This window comes from Euprymna scolopes, chromosome 2 (assembly GCF_053919585.1).
Source record: "Euprymna scolopes isolate OS-2025 chromosome 2, ASM5391958v1, whole genome shotgun sequence".
NCBI classification, from domain to species: domain Eukaryota; kingdom Metazoa; phylum Mollusca; class Cephalopoda; order Sepiida; family Sepiolidae; genus Euprymna; species Euprymna scolopes.
Window position 1 is genome coordinate 73,534,635 of NC_136483.1, and position 14,651 is coordinate 73,549,285.

Here is a 14,651-nt window from a genome sequence, read left to right on the forward strand (position 1 = left end):
AACAAAAGCAAACAAAAAGCAACTAAAAGAATCATTTTTGGCATCAGAAAATAGGCACAAAATTTTCTGATCCCCAAATACACCAAAACATTCCAAATTTTACTAGCAGACTGCTCGGCATTGCGCATTTGTAAAATATGCTTAAACATGATATTTTGATTAATGCAGATTTTGTAATTATTATTTTACTGGCAGGGGTACCCAGCATTGTCCTAGTGTGGAGAGGTGGTACAGTAAGGCAATCCAACCCCCCCCCCCCCAAAAAAAAAAAAAATTTAAATAGCAGCGAGTACCCGTGCGAGCAAAAAAAAAAAAAAAAAAAAAAAAAAAAAAATCAGCCACAGTAGCCAGGTTTGAACCTACAATGCTAAGAGGAAAAGAAGGTGAAAAAAAGCAAACACTTTAGCCGTCTTGCCCACGCGACTTGTGACATTACGGGCCTTTGTCTCTTAATAATTTCAAAATTGATGGTGAGTTGTAATACTGGTTTCATTAATTTTTTTTTTAAGTTTACTGTAAACATAGTAACAAATTAACTGAAAAAAAAAAAAAAAAAAAAAAAAAAAAAAACTCCTTGATATAGGTTTATATAAAAAAAAAAAAGTGTGTGTGAGGTATTGATTTTTCTCAGGAAACTGTAGCAAACCAGATGAGGGACGATTGCTAAAAGTTAAAATGAAAGACAAGACAGATGTTTAGTTGATATAAAAACTGGAAGATCATTTTTTTTTTTTTTTTTTTTAAAGAGATCTGCTGTTTCTTAAAACAAAATTCAAAGTTTTATTGCATATAAGAAAACTTGGATTTTATTGCAATAGTATGTTTTTTTTTTAATGTTGTTTAGTCAGGAAATATAAATGTGTGTGTGGAGGGGGGAAGAAAAATTGAATTTGCTAAATAAGGAAATAGAATAAAAGAAAATAGGATTCTTTACCAACACAAAAAAAAAAAAATGAATTTCAAAGATTTATTTTATCTTTATTCTGTTTTGCACAATTTTTTAAAAAGTCACTTATTTTACTTAATTCCAGCTGACAGAAAAAGTTTTGTGAGATTATGTTATGGCTAAAGAAGAAGCGAATCATCAATCTCTTCAGGTACTGGCATGGGTTGAGAAAGGAGTTTCTTTAGAGTTTTAGCATAGACATCTTGAAGTGCTTCTTGCATTCCTGCATCAAGGATTTTTTGGGTAGCCTGAAGAAAAAAAAAATATGTCATTTTTTATATTGCTCGGATGAGTTTTGTCGAGTTAAACCAGAGATGGGGTCATTAGAAATTAAGCCACAATTATCAAATTATCAAAGTCTGGACTAATATATTTAACTGGTTTCTGTGTCTAATGTGTATTGTTATTCTTTATAAAAACGGTTAATTCAACAGTGAAATGAGATAATTAAGAATATGCTTAATAAATATATATAAAAACAGTTTTGAAAATTTTTAATTTGACAGCATAATCATGTGCATACTATGGGTCTCATTATCTCACTGAAGTTAAGCCTGGCTAGGATTAGATGGACGACTATTTGGGAATAACAGGCACTGTATTTGGAATGATGGCAAAACTTCCTTGCAAAAAAATACAGCTATGAAGATGTCTTCTGTACAACCTGCTCACCCACAAATTTTAATTACTGAATTAGGGTTTGAATCCTTTGAGTGTCTTCGATCTCCATGTGTAAGGGTGTAGCAAGACAACCTGACATGAAAATACTTCACCGTACAAGTAAACTGATCAAATATTAAAAAATAACATAGTATTCGAAATCCAAATATACATTGCCTCATATGAGGAATGGTGCACCTCCTAATGAACTGACCTCAAATAACAGCATTTAGCTGGATAATCTACCAGATCAAATAAATTGTTGTCCTGAACTTGAGTAAAATTCAGAAACAACCACAATAAAGATAAACTACAACACAATAAAGATAAACTACAACACAATAAAGATAAACTACAACCTAACGAAGAGGTCAATTGTGAAAAGGAAAACTAATGTTCTTCATTGTTTTACTGACTCAACTTTTGAGAGTTAGACGAGAATCGTGATTGAACATCATATCTAAAGGAATCAAAAACTAGCTTTGGCAAAAAGCCCTTTGATTTTTGAGACCTTAAGTAAAATGAAAACATGGAAAGACCCATCTTAATGATGAGATACAGTTCTGCAGAGAGACAGAGAATATGCAATTCGTTTTTTTTTTTTGCATTGAAAAAGAAAAAAAAAAAAAAAAAAAAGCATTAAATTCAATCTCATAAATGCAATGTAGTTGTTTTTTTTTTTTTACAACTTTTTGACATTGGCTATTCAGAGAATATTCAGCTTTGCATAACTGGATGATTTTTAGTGCACAAATAATCATCTCTCTCCTTTTTAACTGTTATCACCTCTCACCCCAAATACTGTTAAATATAATACTTCCCAAAAATGTCCTTTTAAACATTATTTGTGAATTCAAAAAAAACTTCTGCCAATGTACTCACCTCATAAATTTTTTGTCCTTCCTGCAAATGGAGCAGGGCTAGCAGTCCATACTCACTGTTGCCTTTGACGACTGTGTTTTTCTCTTTGGTACCCATCACCAATGCAGGAATGAGGCTTTTCAAGACAGGATTGGGTAGTGGTTTGCCAACTGCATTTGAAATATAAGTCGACAACTGACCACATAATTGTTTCACTTCATTGGACTCGTGCTTCATTCCCTGCAAAAAAAATTTTTTTTCGTTGTTTCATAGCAATTCTTTTTGAATCATTTAACACTGAATCGAGTCATTTTAATACAAGTTTTTATACTTCAAGTTATGCATTTCTGTACAATTCATTTCCTACAGTAATTCCCAAATAATAATTTCTATTTATATACTGTGACAAGCAAAACGCCGTAGAAATTCCAGTGTTTCCTACATCAATGCGTATAATTTACTCTTAATAACATGTCAACTTTTGAAATGTAATTATTTAAAATTGTACGGTTTTAAATTGATAAGACATAATTTAATTTTGGAACAACTGATTTTAAAATGTGTAAAATTACAACTTTTTTTTATCCGCATAGCAAAAGATTAATTACCAATCATTTCTGCTGATCTGACAATCACATTTTTTTAAATGTATGAAAGGTGATGATGTACAAAGGTGAGATGCTTTAGTGTATTACTTTATAGTTGATATCATTCGTCAGGTCTTTGTATGTTTTTACGTTGACTGATAATTATTATCTACAAACTTATAGTGGCTACTTAAGTTTTTCCAAACAATTCTTTCATATTGATTTTGCTGAGAAATGTTTTTCTTATTAAAAGTAGATCATGATTTATTGCATTACATTTCGAAAGCTTTGAGATGATGATTGATTATTCATATTATTTCGATGATTCAGACTACTGCTCTCATCTTGAGTGTTATTTTTATGTTTCGTTCGATGTAACCTCTGACCTTCAGGTGTTTGTTATCAAATTTAGGAATCTTACTGTTGAACTCTGGAATTTGCATGGAATTTTGAATGGAACCCTTTATTTATTCCACAGGGGTAGCATGTTCTCATTCTGTCAGACATGAATAGGTAAAAGTCTTAATTCGCAATTATAATTTTAGTGTCACTCGCATACAAAAAAGAAATGTAAGAATTAAAACAAAAATTAATTTATCGTTCTGAATTTTTGAGACGAGGATTGACGATTTTTTTTTATTTACAGTCGGTAGCACAGAAACCAAAAGACTTAGTTTAGAAAATAAGCGTTTTGTGAAAATGTTGCAAAAAATTTTTAAAACTGGAGCAAACATTTATAAAAAAAAAAAAAAAAAAAAAAAGTGTCAAAGATTAAATACCTTAACAAGCAGCGACACTAACTCTGGCTTCGGCACATCTTCATTACTGACTTGTTGGCATATTAAATAGGCGGCTGCTCGAAGTCCACTTAAACAAATTGGAATCTAAGAAAGTATAAAATAAAATACAATTAACAACCAAAAAAATGTTCAAAATCTCTTCAAATTTGATTACTGTTTTTGACAGTTGTAATGGTCCAGAAAGCATTAAAAAATTTCTAAAAATCATCCAACAAATATGCACATGTAAAACTGATGTGAAATAAATTATGATGGTGGTGATGATGATGAATCTAAATTATTCCTAAAATCAGTCTTTTGTGAGACAATAAATTTGGTAAAAATCAATCTTTACAATTTTGACGTCTAAGAGATAGAAATGCAATTATGTACTCACTCGATCAGCTGTGGTCAACTGTGCAATAACCTGCAACACTGATTCTTGCATGGCCGGCGTTAATTTTGGGTAAATTCCTTCTTTGATAGCTACAGCCAAGGCAACACTGCGACCATGCCGCAAAGTCCATTCAACTCCAGGGTCTGTATCTGTAAAATTAGAATTTAAAAATTCTTAAATTGTTACGCTTCGACAAACATGCTCACATATTGCCTTTATCTAAAAACATAGAAAGTTTTCAACAATGATCGTGTTTTACTCTAGCCAATCATATTTGTTGCTTTTTTTTTTTTTTTTCAAAGTTCAGAATTATTAAAACTCTTGAAGTATTTAGTATTATATATACCAAAAAAAAATTGTAAACCAAAAAGATTATTCTATTAAATGTCAATCATGGCCATCCCTATTTCAGGCCCGGAGTTTCCTGTAATTAGGGTCTTTTACTAGAAGCAATATGAATTTTTTAATGTAATTGAGGCAACAGTTAAAATCTGACAGAAAATTTCTAAAATTATTTTTATATCACAAAATAAGAACCATAATAAGCTAATTGATAATTATTCATAATTATTGATATAAATTATTGATAAATTTGTAGAAATGCATTGACAGATAATTTTGAACATGCAAATGCATATTTCAATGATTTTTATTTTGTTTTAGAGAATTTGTATTTAATTATTGCTATGATCAGAATCCTATCATTTCATTTTCAAGGAGGAATAGCAGTGAAATGTCAGCAGCTAAAAGGATCTTTGATTGTAAAACTTGCCTCTTGTCGAAAACGCCAAAATATTGTATCTCTCGGCTACTTATAAAGTTGGCCAGGACTTCAGCCCGTAGCTAAAAACAACCTTCAAAATTAATTTATGGAAAAAAAAAAAAAAAAGAAAGAAATTGTTTCTTTTTTAAAACTTACCTAACAAGTGATTTATCATCAAATCTGTGATAGCATCATCGGACAGGCAGAGTGTGAGGGCACCTAAGCAGCCCGAAGCAGTCATTCTGGTTGTATCTTCTGCACTGCTTAACATTTTTAAGAGGGAAAGCAGTATAGTCTTGCGTAAATTGTCAGAAAATTTCTCTTTGCCTCCCACAATACAACTGCGGAGAGCTTGCAAAGTTGTGTCCCTGAAAAATGAAAGATATACAATGAGAAGAAGAATATATACAATGATAGAGGGAGAGGGGTAGAGGAGGAAGAAAAAAAAAAAAAAAAAAAGAAGATCCCCACCTCCTTAGTTACATACAAACAGGGTATAAAAAAAAAAGAAGCCAATGCTAGCGTGACTAGAAAATACACAATGGAGAATTTTTAACCGATTTCCATAGATGACATTTTTCAAACAAGAAAAAATAAAATATACTATTACGGTATATTAATTAATTAGCTAATATAACTATTAATTATAAAGTTAATTCAGTATTGAATAAGTAAAATTGTCATTAATTTTTTTTTTTTTATCATAGAATTCCTTGGAGGTGGGAGCATATTATGCAAAAATGGCTTATTGTAATTTTGTAGTTAATAGAAAGTTTCTATAGATTTTAAAAACACAATTGCTTTTCTGCCGATTTGATAAATAAAGAGAACGAGTGAAACTGATATGAAACCTGATACTGGTATCATCTGTATTCTTGATGTTTGTGTGAAGTTCCGTAATGAGTGGATCGACACGAGTGTGAATAAGAATCAAACCACCCATGGCTGCAGCAGCCTTGAGACGAACGGTACGGTTGGAATCGTTCAAGGCTTTTGTAAAAGTTGTCTGTAATTGTGGAAGGAATGGCTTCATACTGGAACCAACCTAGGAAAAAAAAAAATTAAAAAAATAAAGAAAAAAGATTTTGGAATTAGGAAGGCCAATAAAGTGAAATGACAAAATTTGCTAAAATAACTTCTTTAATTATCATTAATAAATATAATTTCTATATTAGGAAAAGATTTGATAAAAAAAAAAAAAAAAAAAAAGGCAGAATAGACATAAAGTACTAAAACAGTTTTTACAATGTTAACAGGCAAATCTCACGGAAATCTAAAGGATGCGCTTTACAAATTTAAAGAAATTAACATGATAACCTACACATTCCAGAATTTTTTAGATGAGGGTTGATAATTGGTATTATTCAAACTACTGTTTTCATCTTGAGTATTATTCTCAAAATATTTCAACCAATGTAAGCTTTGACCTTCTTCAAATGTATCTTGTCGAACACTGGAATCTTTCTATTGAACTTGTGAATCTGTACAGAATTTCAAACTGCCACTTACAATTGAATATTACTTAGTACTTTAACCGTTACGCCGCCATCCTTGTTCAATCCCCATTGTGGCCAATAATAAGAATAAAATAATTACTTTTACCTGGTAATAGCAAACAGAAAGAGAGCATGCTACACCCATGGATTAAATAAAAGCCTTCATTCAAAATTTTGTGCAGATTCCCGAATTCGACAAGATACACCTAAAGTAGGTTGCAGGTTACATCGGCCAAAACGTTGAGGAGAAAACTCAGAATAGGAACAGAAGAAAAATCAAAATAATATAAACATTATTTTGATTTAAAATAAGTGACATTTTTTATAATTTGAAAAAGACAAAGAATATTTGGCATTAGTGCAAAGCAAATTATTTTTGCTTAAAAAAAAAAACAAACAAAAAAAAAACTATCTTAAATTATTTTATTATCACACACCCTCCCAACTCTCATAAAAAATAAAGCCTTAATTTTCTCGATGTGAATCAACTTTTATGGAAAGTTGCAAGAAAAAGAGATGTAATTACAAACAAGGTGAATCACTTAAACTCAAGCAGGATTTCATTGAATGAAATTCATTTGCAAATTCAAAACCAGTTTGAATTATATAAAACGTGGAATATGTGCATTGCATAAAATTTGATAAAATTCTTTTCACAATTCAACTTTCTAACAAAATTTCTATTCTGTTCAAATATGCAATTTAAATTTAAGTTTGTTTAAAACTGTTTCTAAAGTACCTAAAGTTTTTTTTCCACTTTTCAACAATAGTTCTGTTAAGCCTACCTTCTCTTTGCTATGTTTGTACTTCATAACAAGAAAAAAAAAAAAAAAAATGTTTTTGATCTACAAGAAATTTATGTGAAATATCTCAGATTTGTTTTAGCCTTCAAAAAAAATTTCTTACCTTACTAAGCAACAGAGTCAATGTTGCCAAAACAGCCACTTTGACATTTCCTGGGAACCGGTCACCAAGAATACGGATGAGTGGTCCAGTTATGTGAATGACAGACGGTATGAGGGCAGGTCCACTGGTCAAATTGATAATCTCACCTAAGCCGTCAGCTGCCAATTCTTTCAATTCTGGGCTTCCATTCAAAATTCCATCACGAAAAATGGGAAGTAATGGAGCCACACCCTGATAAAAGCAAAACCCATACAACATAAGCAGTCTTGAATGGAAAATGCAATATACGAGCCTAGAGTTTCATTAGAATCTACAAATGCACAAATCAAATATCAATACAATTACATCATATAGAGAAATGTTTCTGGTCATTTGTACTTGTTGACATTTGAAATTCAATTCCTATTCACTACTTGAAATCGTTAAAACAAAACTAAATCAAAATAAATTTTTAAAAATGAAAAATTTTCCCCTTTAACGAAACGTCAGTCAAGCATGTTTTCTTTCCAATCATGTAATTATTTTGAAAATTTACAATGAAGATAACATTTTTTTAAATGCATTGTTTATAATCAGGAAACCGAAGACATTTTTTTAGCAATTTCCAAGCTGGATTTAAACATTTTTACAACATTATGAAAAGGTAATTATGTCATTTGATACCCCCCCCCCCCAACATGTTGTGATGGTATTTCATTTTTTTTTTTTGTTAAATTTCAATGAAGAAATTTGAACGTTTCGTTTACGCAACATTTGACATTTCACATTTTCAACATTTCTTCTTTCCTCTGCTTCCTTCCGTTCCCTCTTTTCCTTTCTTTTATGCATGGAAACTTTCAAGTGATAAAGTCAGATATTTAACATCCTATCTAGAAGAAAACATTTTGGGTTCATCTTTAAGCTCAATTCTTCTAATACAACCAATTATTTTATTTGCATTCATCTTCTAAAGTGAGGCAACAACAAAAAGAGAAACTTACTTTGCCAACAATACTAAATCCTGGCAGATGTTTTCCCTTGAAATCTGACGTAGCAAATCTGATAGCCAATCGAACTTGTTGGATGGTGTCATTTGCATCAGCATTTTTCAATTCCTGTTTAAAAAAAATTTTTTTAAAATAAAATGAAGAGAATGAGCTATAAAACAAATCCTTTGAAACAAACTGAAGAGGCTGTTGCAATTTGATGACAGAAACAAGTTATGAGATTGAATACTTTCACCTAAAAATGTAAGGATAGCTCTAAAAATCTTCCCTGGATCTTATTTCTTCATATTGTATAAAATATTCTTGAAGTTATGCCATAAAAACATTGAACGTTCAAAAACTATTTGATAAGACTCAAGTTTTGCATGTTGCTTACTGTTATCAAAGATTAATACATCAAATTTGGAAAAATCGGAAGTTGAAATTCTGTCAAACAATTCTGACTAAACAATTCAAGGTTATAGTCAGAAGATGCAGGACTTAGTTGGCTACAATGAAGGTCAAATAGAGAGTCTTTAACATGATCAGAACCAAAGTTATCAAATGTGTGACTTTCACCTTTCATGACCTTCAGACCCAAAAATTAAATCAATTTTCAATTAGATCATGACCATGAAGTTTGGTTGGATTGTTTTGTAGAAAATTGTTTTTGCTTTTGACTTTGCAGAACATGATTGAGTTTTGGAAAGGAAAGCAAAACAAAAAACAATAACATCATTGTTTGGTGCATTTTTGTTCAGGCAACCAGTATCTTCAGACAACCTGATCTGGTAGCACCAGATGCCCTAACAGTATTATCACTCAGAGTGAAAGTGAACTTGGAAACAATGGTAACTAAAGGGCAACTTCACATTCTTCAAATGGGGCATCACCACTGGATGCCTTTTAAGGTCAAACGCAGGACTGACCAAGTTTGGTAATGATTGTTCAAGCAATGTGATTATTAGGCTGTACACAAACAAGCAAAAAACTACTAAAAATATCACAAGCTTCTTTGGCAAGAGTAATACAGATAATCCTTTTTCTACAATTGGACATTAATATTAAAATGAGATTAAACACCCAAGCTTTACCTTCGTGATGGCATCCAAACATTTCCAAGCCGCGAGCAGCACGCGATTGTCCTCTCGGACAAATAAAGCAATAAGTACCCGCAGTAATTGTGGATAATACGAAGAGTAATCAGCTTTTGTTTTGCTGCAGAACGCCTTCAAAATGTTTACTGCTGCACAAGAAATTTCAGGGGAAGAATTATTGGCCGAACTCAGCAATTCATTCAGAATTGTATTTGTACCCAAATCATCTGTCACGGAGAGTACGACTGATTCACAATAACCCAATTCCTAGCAGAAAGAAAAAATATTAAGAAAAATTAGAAAAACACTAAAATAGACATTAAGTATAATTTTCAGTTTTTAGATTAAAAAACAATTTTTTAAAATTTATTCAGCAAAACAATTTTTTTCAACTGTGAAGTCTTCAATATGTTGGCTGGAGCCAGTCACCTGAAAGAGGAGAGAACTGAGCATAGCTAGAATAACGCAAAAGAGACGGCAAGATTAATGCTCACTATATTGTGGTCAACAAGCGAAATTCATTACATACTGCAACACACAAAAAGGAAGGAAGGGGAAAAAGAGAGTAATAAATAAAAAAAATAAATAAAAAAAATAAAGCAAGACAGGATCATGCAACACCCATCTCCAAGGATTCTCGTACGACCATCTACAAAGATTCTTGTCACCACTTGTCCTTGTTCTACCTACGACCTCCTTTTATGCAGCTGAGCGGCGCGATTTTACACATTCTATCACTTTGCAAGACCGCCCAGTTATAAAAGCTATGGGCACTGCCATTTTGATTCTTTCCTCCCTGCCCCCCGACAACTTGACTCTACATGATGGACAGAAGCTTTAATGGTTAGCCACAATTTTCCCTACATATACAAAAAACACTTTTTCCCTTTCTTTTTTCATTTTAATTTCAAGTATAAATACCAATGTCGCTTGCTTCAGAAAACTCAGGAAATTTTACTGTATTTTGTACCAGATTTAAAACAAATTTCAAACCATGATGTAATAAAATTATATGAGAAAGGTTTTTTTTCTTTATATTTTCAACAGATTTTTGAGTGGTTTTTCATACAGTTAAAAAAGAATTTAGTTGATTTAAACATATTCTTGTAGCTATTCTCGTTTATAACACAAGGTTAGCCAATAAGAAAAAGGAAAAAAAAAAAACACCTTTACTGACAACAAACAAAAAAAAAGATAAAAATGAATTAACATTTTAGATTTATCTTCTTGATAATATTAATTGAATAATTAAATACTAAAATCGATATTTTTATTTCAAATTAAAAAAAAAAATGAATTTAATTTGTTTTAATATTTGTGAATACAGATGCTGTTTTCAGTTTCATTTGAACATCTTAAATGGATTTGAAACAGATGCACCTACCTCTTCTTCTTTTGGTGTACCAATAGCGTTACTGAGTGAAGACAATAAGGCCGGTAGGATCTTGTTCAGATGTTTGCTCAGCACATCACCCGCAACAGACGAGAGAAATGCAAGTGCTCTTGTATTGACAGGAGGGGCGATTAGCTTTAAAAAAAATAAAATACATAAGCATTTCATTTTCAATGTATGTGTTAGAGATATAAGACAATTTTAACGAAATTATGGGAAAAAAATCTAATTGAAAACATAAAAGCAGAGAATTCAAAACAGAACAGTTGAAGTTTTTTTTTTTTTTTTTTTTAAATGTTTTTTTTCTATATTATTTTTTCTTTTAACTATTAGCAACCATGAATGAAATTGCAATGGCTTCAAATTAAATTATCCAGTAAAATTAAAAACGTCATTTCACAAAAAAAAAAAAAAATAAAAAAATAATTGGAATTAGGAAACGTTATTTTGTCATAGATAATTTAGGACGGTGAAATAAGTAGAACAAAGAAATAATTTTTTTTTTTTTTTTTTTATATACAAAGAAACTTTCATTTGGTCAAGGTGCCAAAAAGGGAGATTTTTATATAAATTATAACGTTCATTTTTCGAACATCAAATGATAAGGTTTTTCAATTAAGCAATGAAAAATGTTTACCTACTTTAAAAAAATAAACTTTGTTTATGATGAAGTGTTTTTTTTTCGTATTTAATAAAGAAAATTCTTAAATTTCATTTTTGTAATATAAAAAATAATTAAAATAAAATATTAAGTAATTAGAAAATGAATCACTGTACATAAAAAAAAGATTGCATCATATCAACGTCCTAAATCGACCTTTGTTATAATTTAATCTGCAACAAAATAACACTATTTCTTTAGTAAATGCTAGTTATCTCCCTTAGATAAAAACGACCCCGTCAATAAGTGTCCAAAAAATATGGCTGACTGAAATGAAAAAGTACACAATATGTAAAATTATATTTTTCGGCCTTGTTGTATTTTGAGATTTACTGATGTTAAAGTTATAAAAGAAAATGGAAGAGTAATTTTTAACCTGGTGAAGGAGTCAGATGTGTAGTTAAATATAGGACAGGCAAAACATGACCCTACTCATTATTTTGCGCTTGCTTCCTTTTTGCAATCAAGTCAAAGTGTAATATCTATTCTATTCTCAGTAGGCATCCTACTGATGCAAATGAAATTTTTTGCTTCCAGTTTAGGAGTGAGATTTTCCACACCAAAACTTTTATCTCATAGAGAGGAGGAAAATAAACAAGATTAAAAAAAAAAAAAAAAAATGAAAGGTCACTTTGTAGATCTTATAAAAATTTGTAAGAATATTTGCTGCTTTTTTTTTTTTTAGATAACAACAATAAATACGATTCTAATTTTATGCTATGCAGATTTCCTATCTTGTAAAAGGGAAATATTCAACGTTTTAATGAAAACATATCAGTAGGTTCGAAGAATTTCTTTTTCTAAAGATTTTCATAACTTTCAAAGTAACCCTCTATTCTAGTATTGCTTCTTGCCCATCTTTTTTAAATCAGATAAAATATGTAGTTAAACTAGAAGTTGATTTCCGTTCAGTTATAGACTGGGGTAAGAAATGGTTTGTTTTATTTAATCTTGTTAACACTCAGTTATTGTCTTTCAATCGTATATGTGTCCCTTTTCTTCATGAGATTCTTATAGATGGCTCTGCTATTGATGAGAAATCGACTAAAACTTGTTGGTCTTTTTTCTCATCAAATCATTCTTGAAGTTCATATATTAAATCCATTGCTCTTTCTGTCTCTCGTAAAATCGGTTCTCTCTATATAAAACATTTTCTCACACCCGAGGCTATTCTTTACCTCTACAAGTCTACTATCAAACCATGTATAGAGTATTGTAAGCATATTTGGGTTGGTGAATCTGTTCCATTTGAAGGTTCTTGATAAATTGTAAAAACGTATCTGCAATTTAATTGGCCCCCATATTTCTTCTTCACTGCAACCTCTCTCTTACAGACATGATGTTGCTAATCTCAGTCTCTTCTACAAATACTATTATGGCATGTGTTCTTCAGAATTAACTGATAAATTCCCTGCTTCTTTTGTTCCAGCTCATTTGACGCGTTGGTTTAGAGGTCTCCATAAATTTGCTGTTTTAATATCTCATCATAATACAGCTTCCTATTCCAGCAGCTTCTTCCCAAGGATTGCAAGGTTGTGGAACTCTTCCTGCTTACTGTTTTCCTCCTACCTACAGCCTTGGTCTTTTCCAGACTAAGGTTAATAGTCATCTCCTGTCTTTGCAATAATCATCTTTCATTCTAGTTAGCTCCTTACATCCAGTAGCTTCATATCTCATCTCAAGCAATTTCCATTAAAAAAAAAGTCGGACATTCATTGCTAAGAATAAACTGCCAAGTAAAATAACTCGATCCAATTAAAATTGTCACAACTAAAAATGATTTAGTTGGGTCGAGTCATCTCAAGAAACACTGCATATTTAAACAAATAGGTAATGAAAAAAAATTGGTTCTTCTCCAAAATTCCATCTATAAAGAAAATACAAAAGAAAGAAAATGATGTATATATCCTTAGTAAAACAAAAATATCATATTCCAAAAATTACATAAATTGATCAACTAGTTTTATTTTTAAAAAGAAAATCATTTTTAAGTGTTTAATAGGAATTTGTAGGCATTACAACATAAATCTTGCAAGTTTGAATGATCAAAATATTTCCTCCTTTTTCTAGATTGTTTTCAAAATGGCAGACAAGATTGTCGCTCTTCTGTTACTTATATAATTGACTTTTCTTACTTTAAAAAAAAAAAAAAAAGATCCATTTATGTGATTTTTGGAATATGATATTTTTGTTTTGTCACAGATATATGTATCACAGATTTTATTTATTTTTTTGTTTTGTTTTTAATATGGTGAGAATTCTGGACAAAAAACAATTAAAAAGTAATAAAAAAAAAATCTGTTGTTTATGAAATCTTTTTGTAATAAACTAAAATATTTCAAAACGAATAAAAAAAATTTGTAAATTATTTCTAACCTGAGGAACAAGATACGGCAGCACCACACGGCTTTTGACAGACATCACTTGTTTTAAACCGTCAAGTGCCCATTCCGACGTAGAAGGATTAGCCTAGAAATAATACAAATATTTTTGAATACAATATTGATAAAAAATAAACAAAATTTTGCTTAACAAATGTAGAGAGCCACACGTTTTTTTTTCTAAAAAAAAAGCTAAAATATTAAAATAGCATAAATCATAAATTTAAAATTGTTCTTAAAAATAAATAACTTTAAAAAGGAAAAGTATTGCTGCATTAATTACTTCGAAACAAATGGAATCAAATATTTTATTCAAATTAAATAAAATTAAATAAAATTTTTTAAGAATTTCTAATTCAATCATGGCAATTATTGCTCATATGGAAAACTTGCATCCATCTTTATTTATATATTCAGCAAAAACTATTTTTCGTTTTTAGAGTTCCATTCTTGGAAAAAGAAAAAAGAAAAAAAGCAATAAAACATTGTTCCTATTTACTAACTAAAATACTTGTTTATGCTATTAGTAGGAAAATAAAAAGAAAATAGTTAAGAGCCCTTTTCTCTCTCTCTCTCTCTCTCTCTATATATATATATATATATATTTACACACGTGTGTGTATGTTATTTGGAGAGTCAACACTTATCAAGGCTCAGAGGCCACTCAAGGATAAGGGTTAAGTATTAGATAGATCGCAAGACAAGATCAGTCATGATCAAACTTAGGTTATCTAAATAGGATGACAATAAGAATTTAAT

The 14,651-nt window shown here is 30.4% G+C and overlaps 1 protein-coding gene across 1 annotated transcript in view; it reads right to left on the reverse strand.

Moving 5' to 3' along the window:
• Nucleotides 1–953: 953 nt before the first annotated feature.
• LOC145292386 (stalled ribosome sensor GCN1-like) overlaps nucleotides 954–14,651 on the reverse strand; it is a 113,606-nt gene continuing 99,908 nt past the window's right edge. The window contains exons 41-51 of the mRNA XM_080138717.1: nucleotides 13,888–13,980; nucleotides 10,842–10,985; nucleotides 9,455–9,724; nucleotides 8,376–8,489; nucleotides 7,396–7,626; nucleotides 5,845–6,038; nucleotides 5,150–5,361; nucleotides 4,231–4,379; nucleotides 3,834–3,938; nucleotides 2,489–2,707; nucleotides 954–1,194 (exon numbers count right to left, since the gene is read on the reverse strand). Of these exons, the coding sequence (XP_079994843.1) occupies nucleotides 1,066–1,194; nucleotides 2,489–2,707; nucleotides 3,834–3,938; nucleotides 4,231–4,379; nucleotides 5,150–5,361; nucleotides 5,845–6,038; nucleotides 7,396–7,626; nucleotides 8,376–8,489; nucleotides 9,455–9,724; nucleotides 10,842–10,985; nucleotides 13,888–13,980 (1,860 nt within the window). The 3' untranslated portion in view covers nucleotides 954–1,065. The remainder of the gene's footprint in view (nucleotides 1,195–2,488; nucleotides 2,708–3,833; nucleotides 3,939–4,230; nucleotides 4,380–5,149; nucleotides 5,362–5,844; nucleotides 6,039–7,395; nucleotides 7,627–8,375; nucleotides 8,490–9,454; nucleotides 9,725–10,841; nucleotides 10,986–13,887; nucleotides 13,981–14,651) is intronic.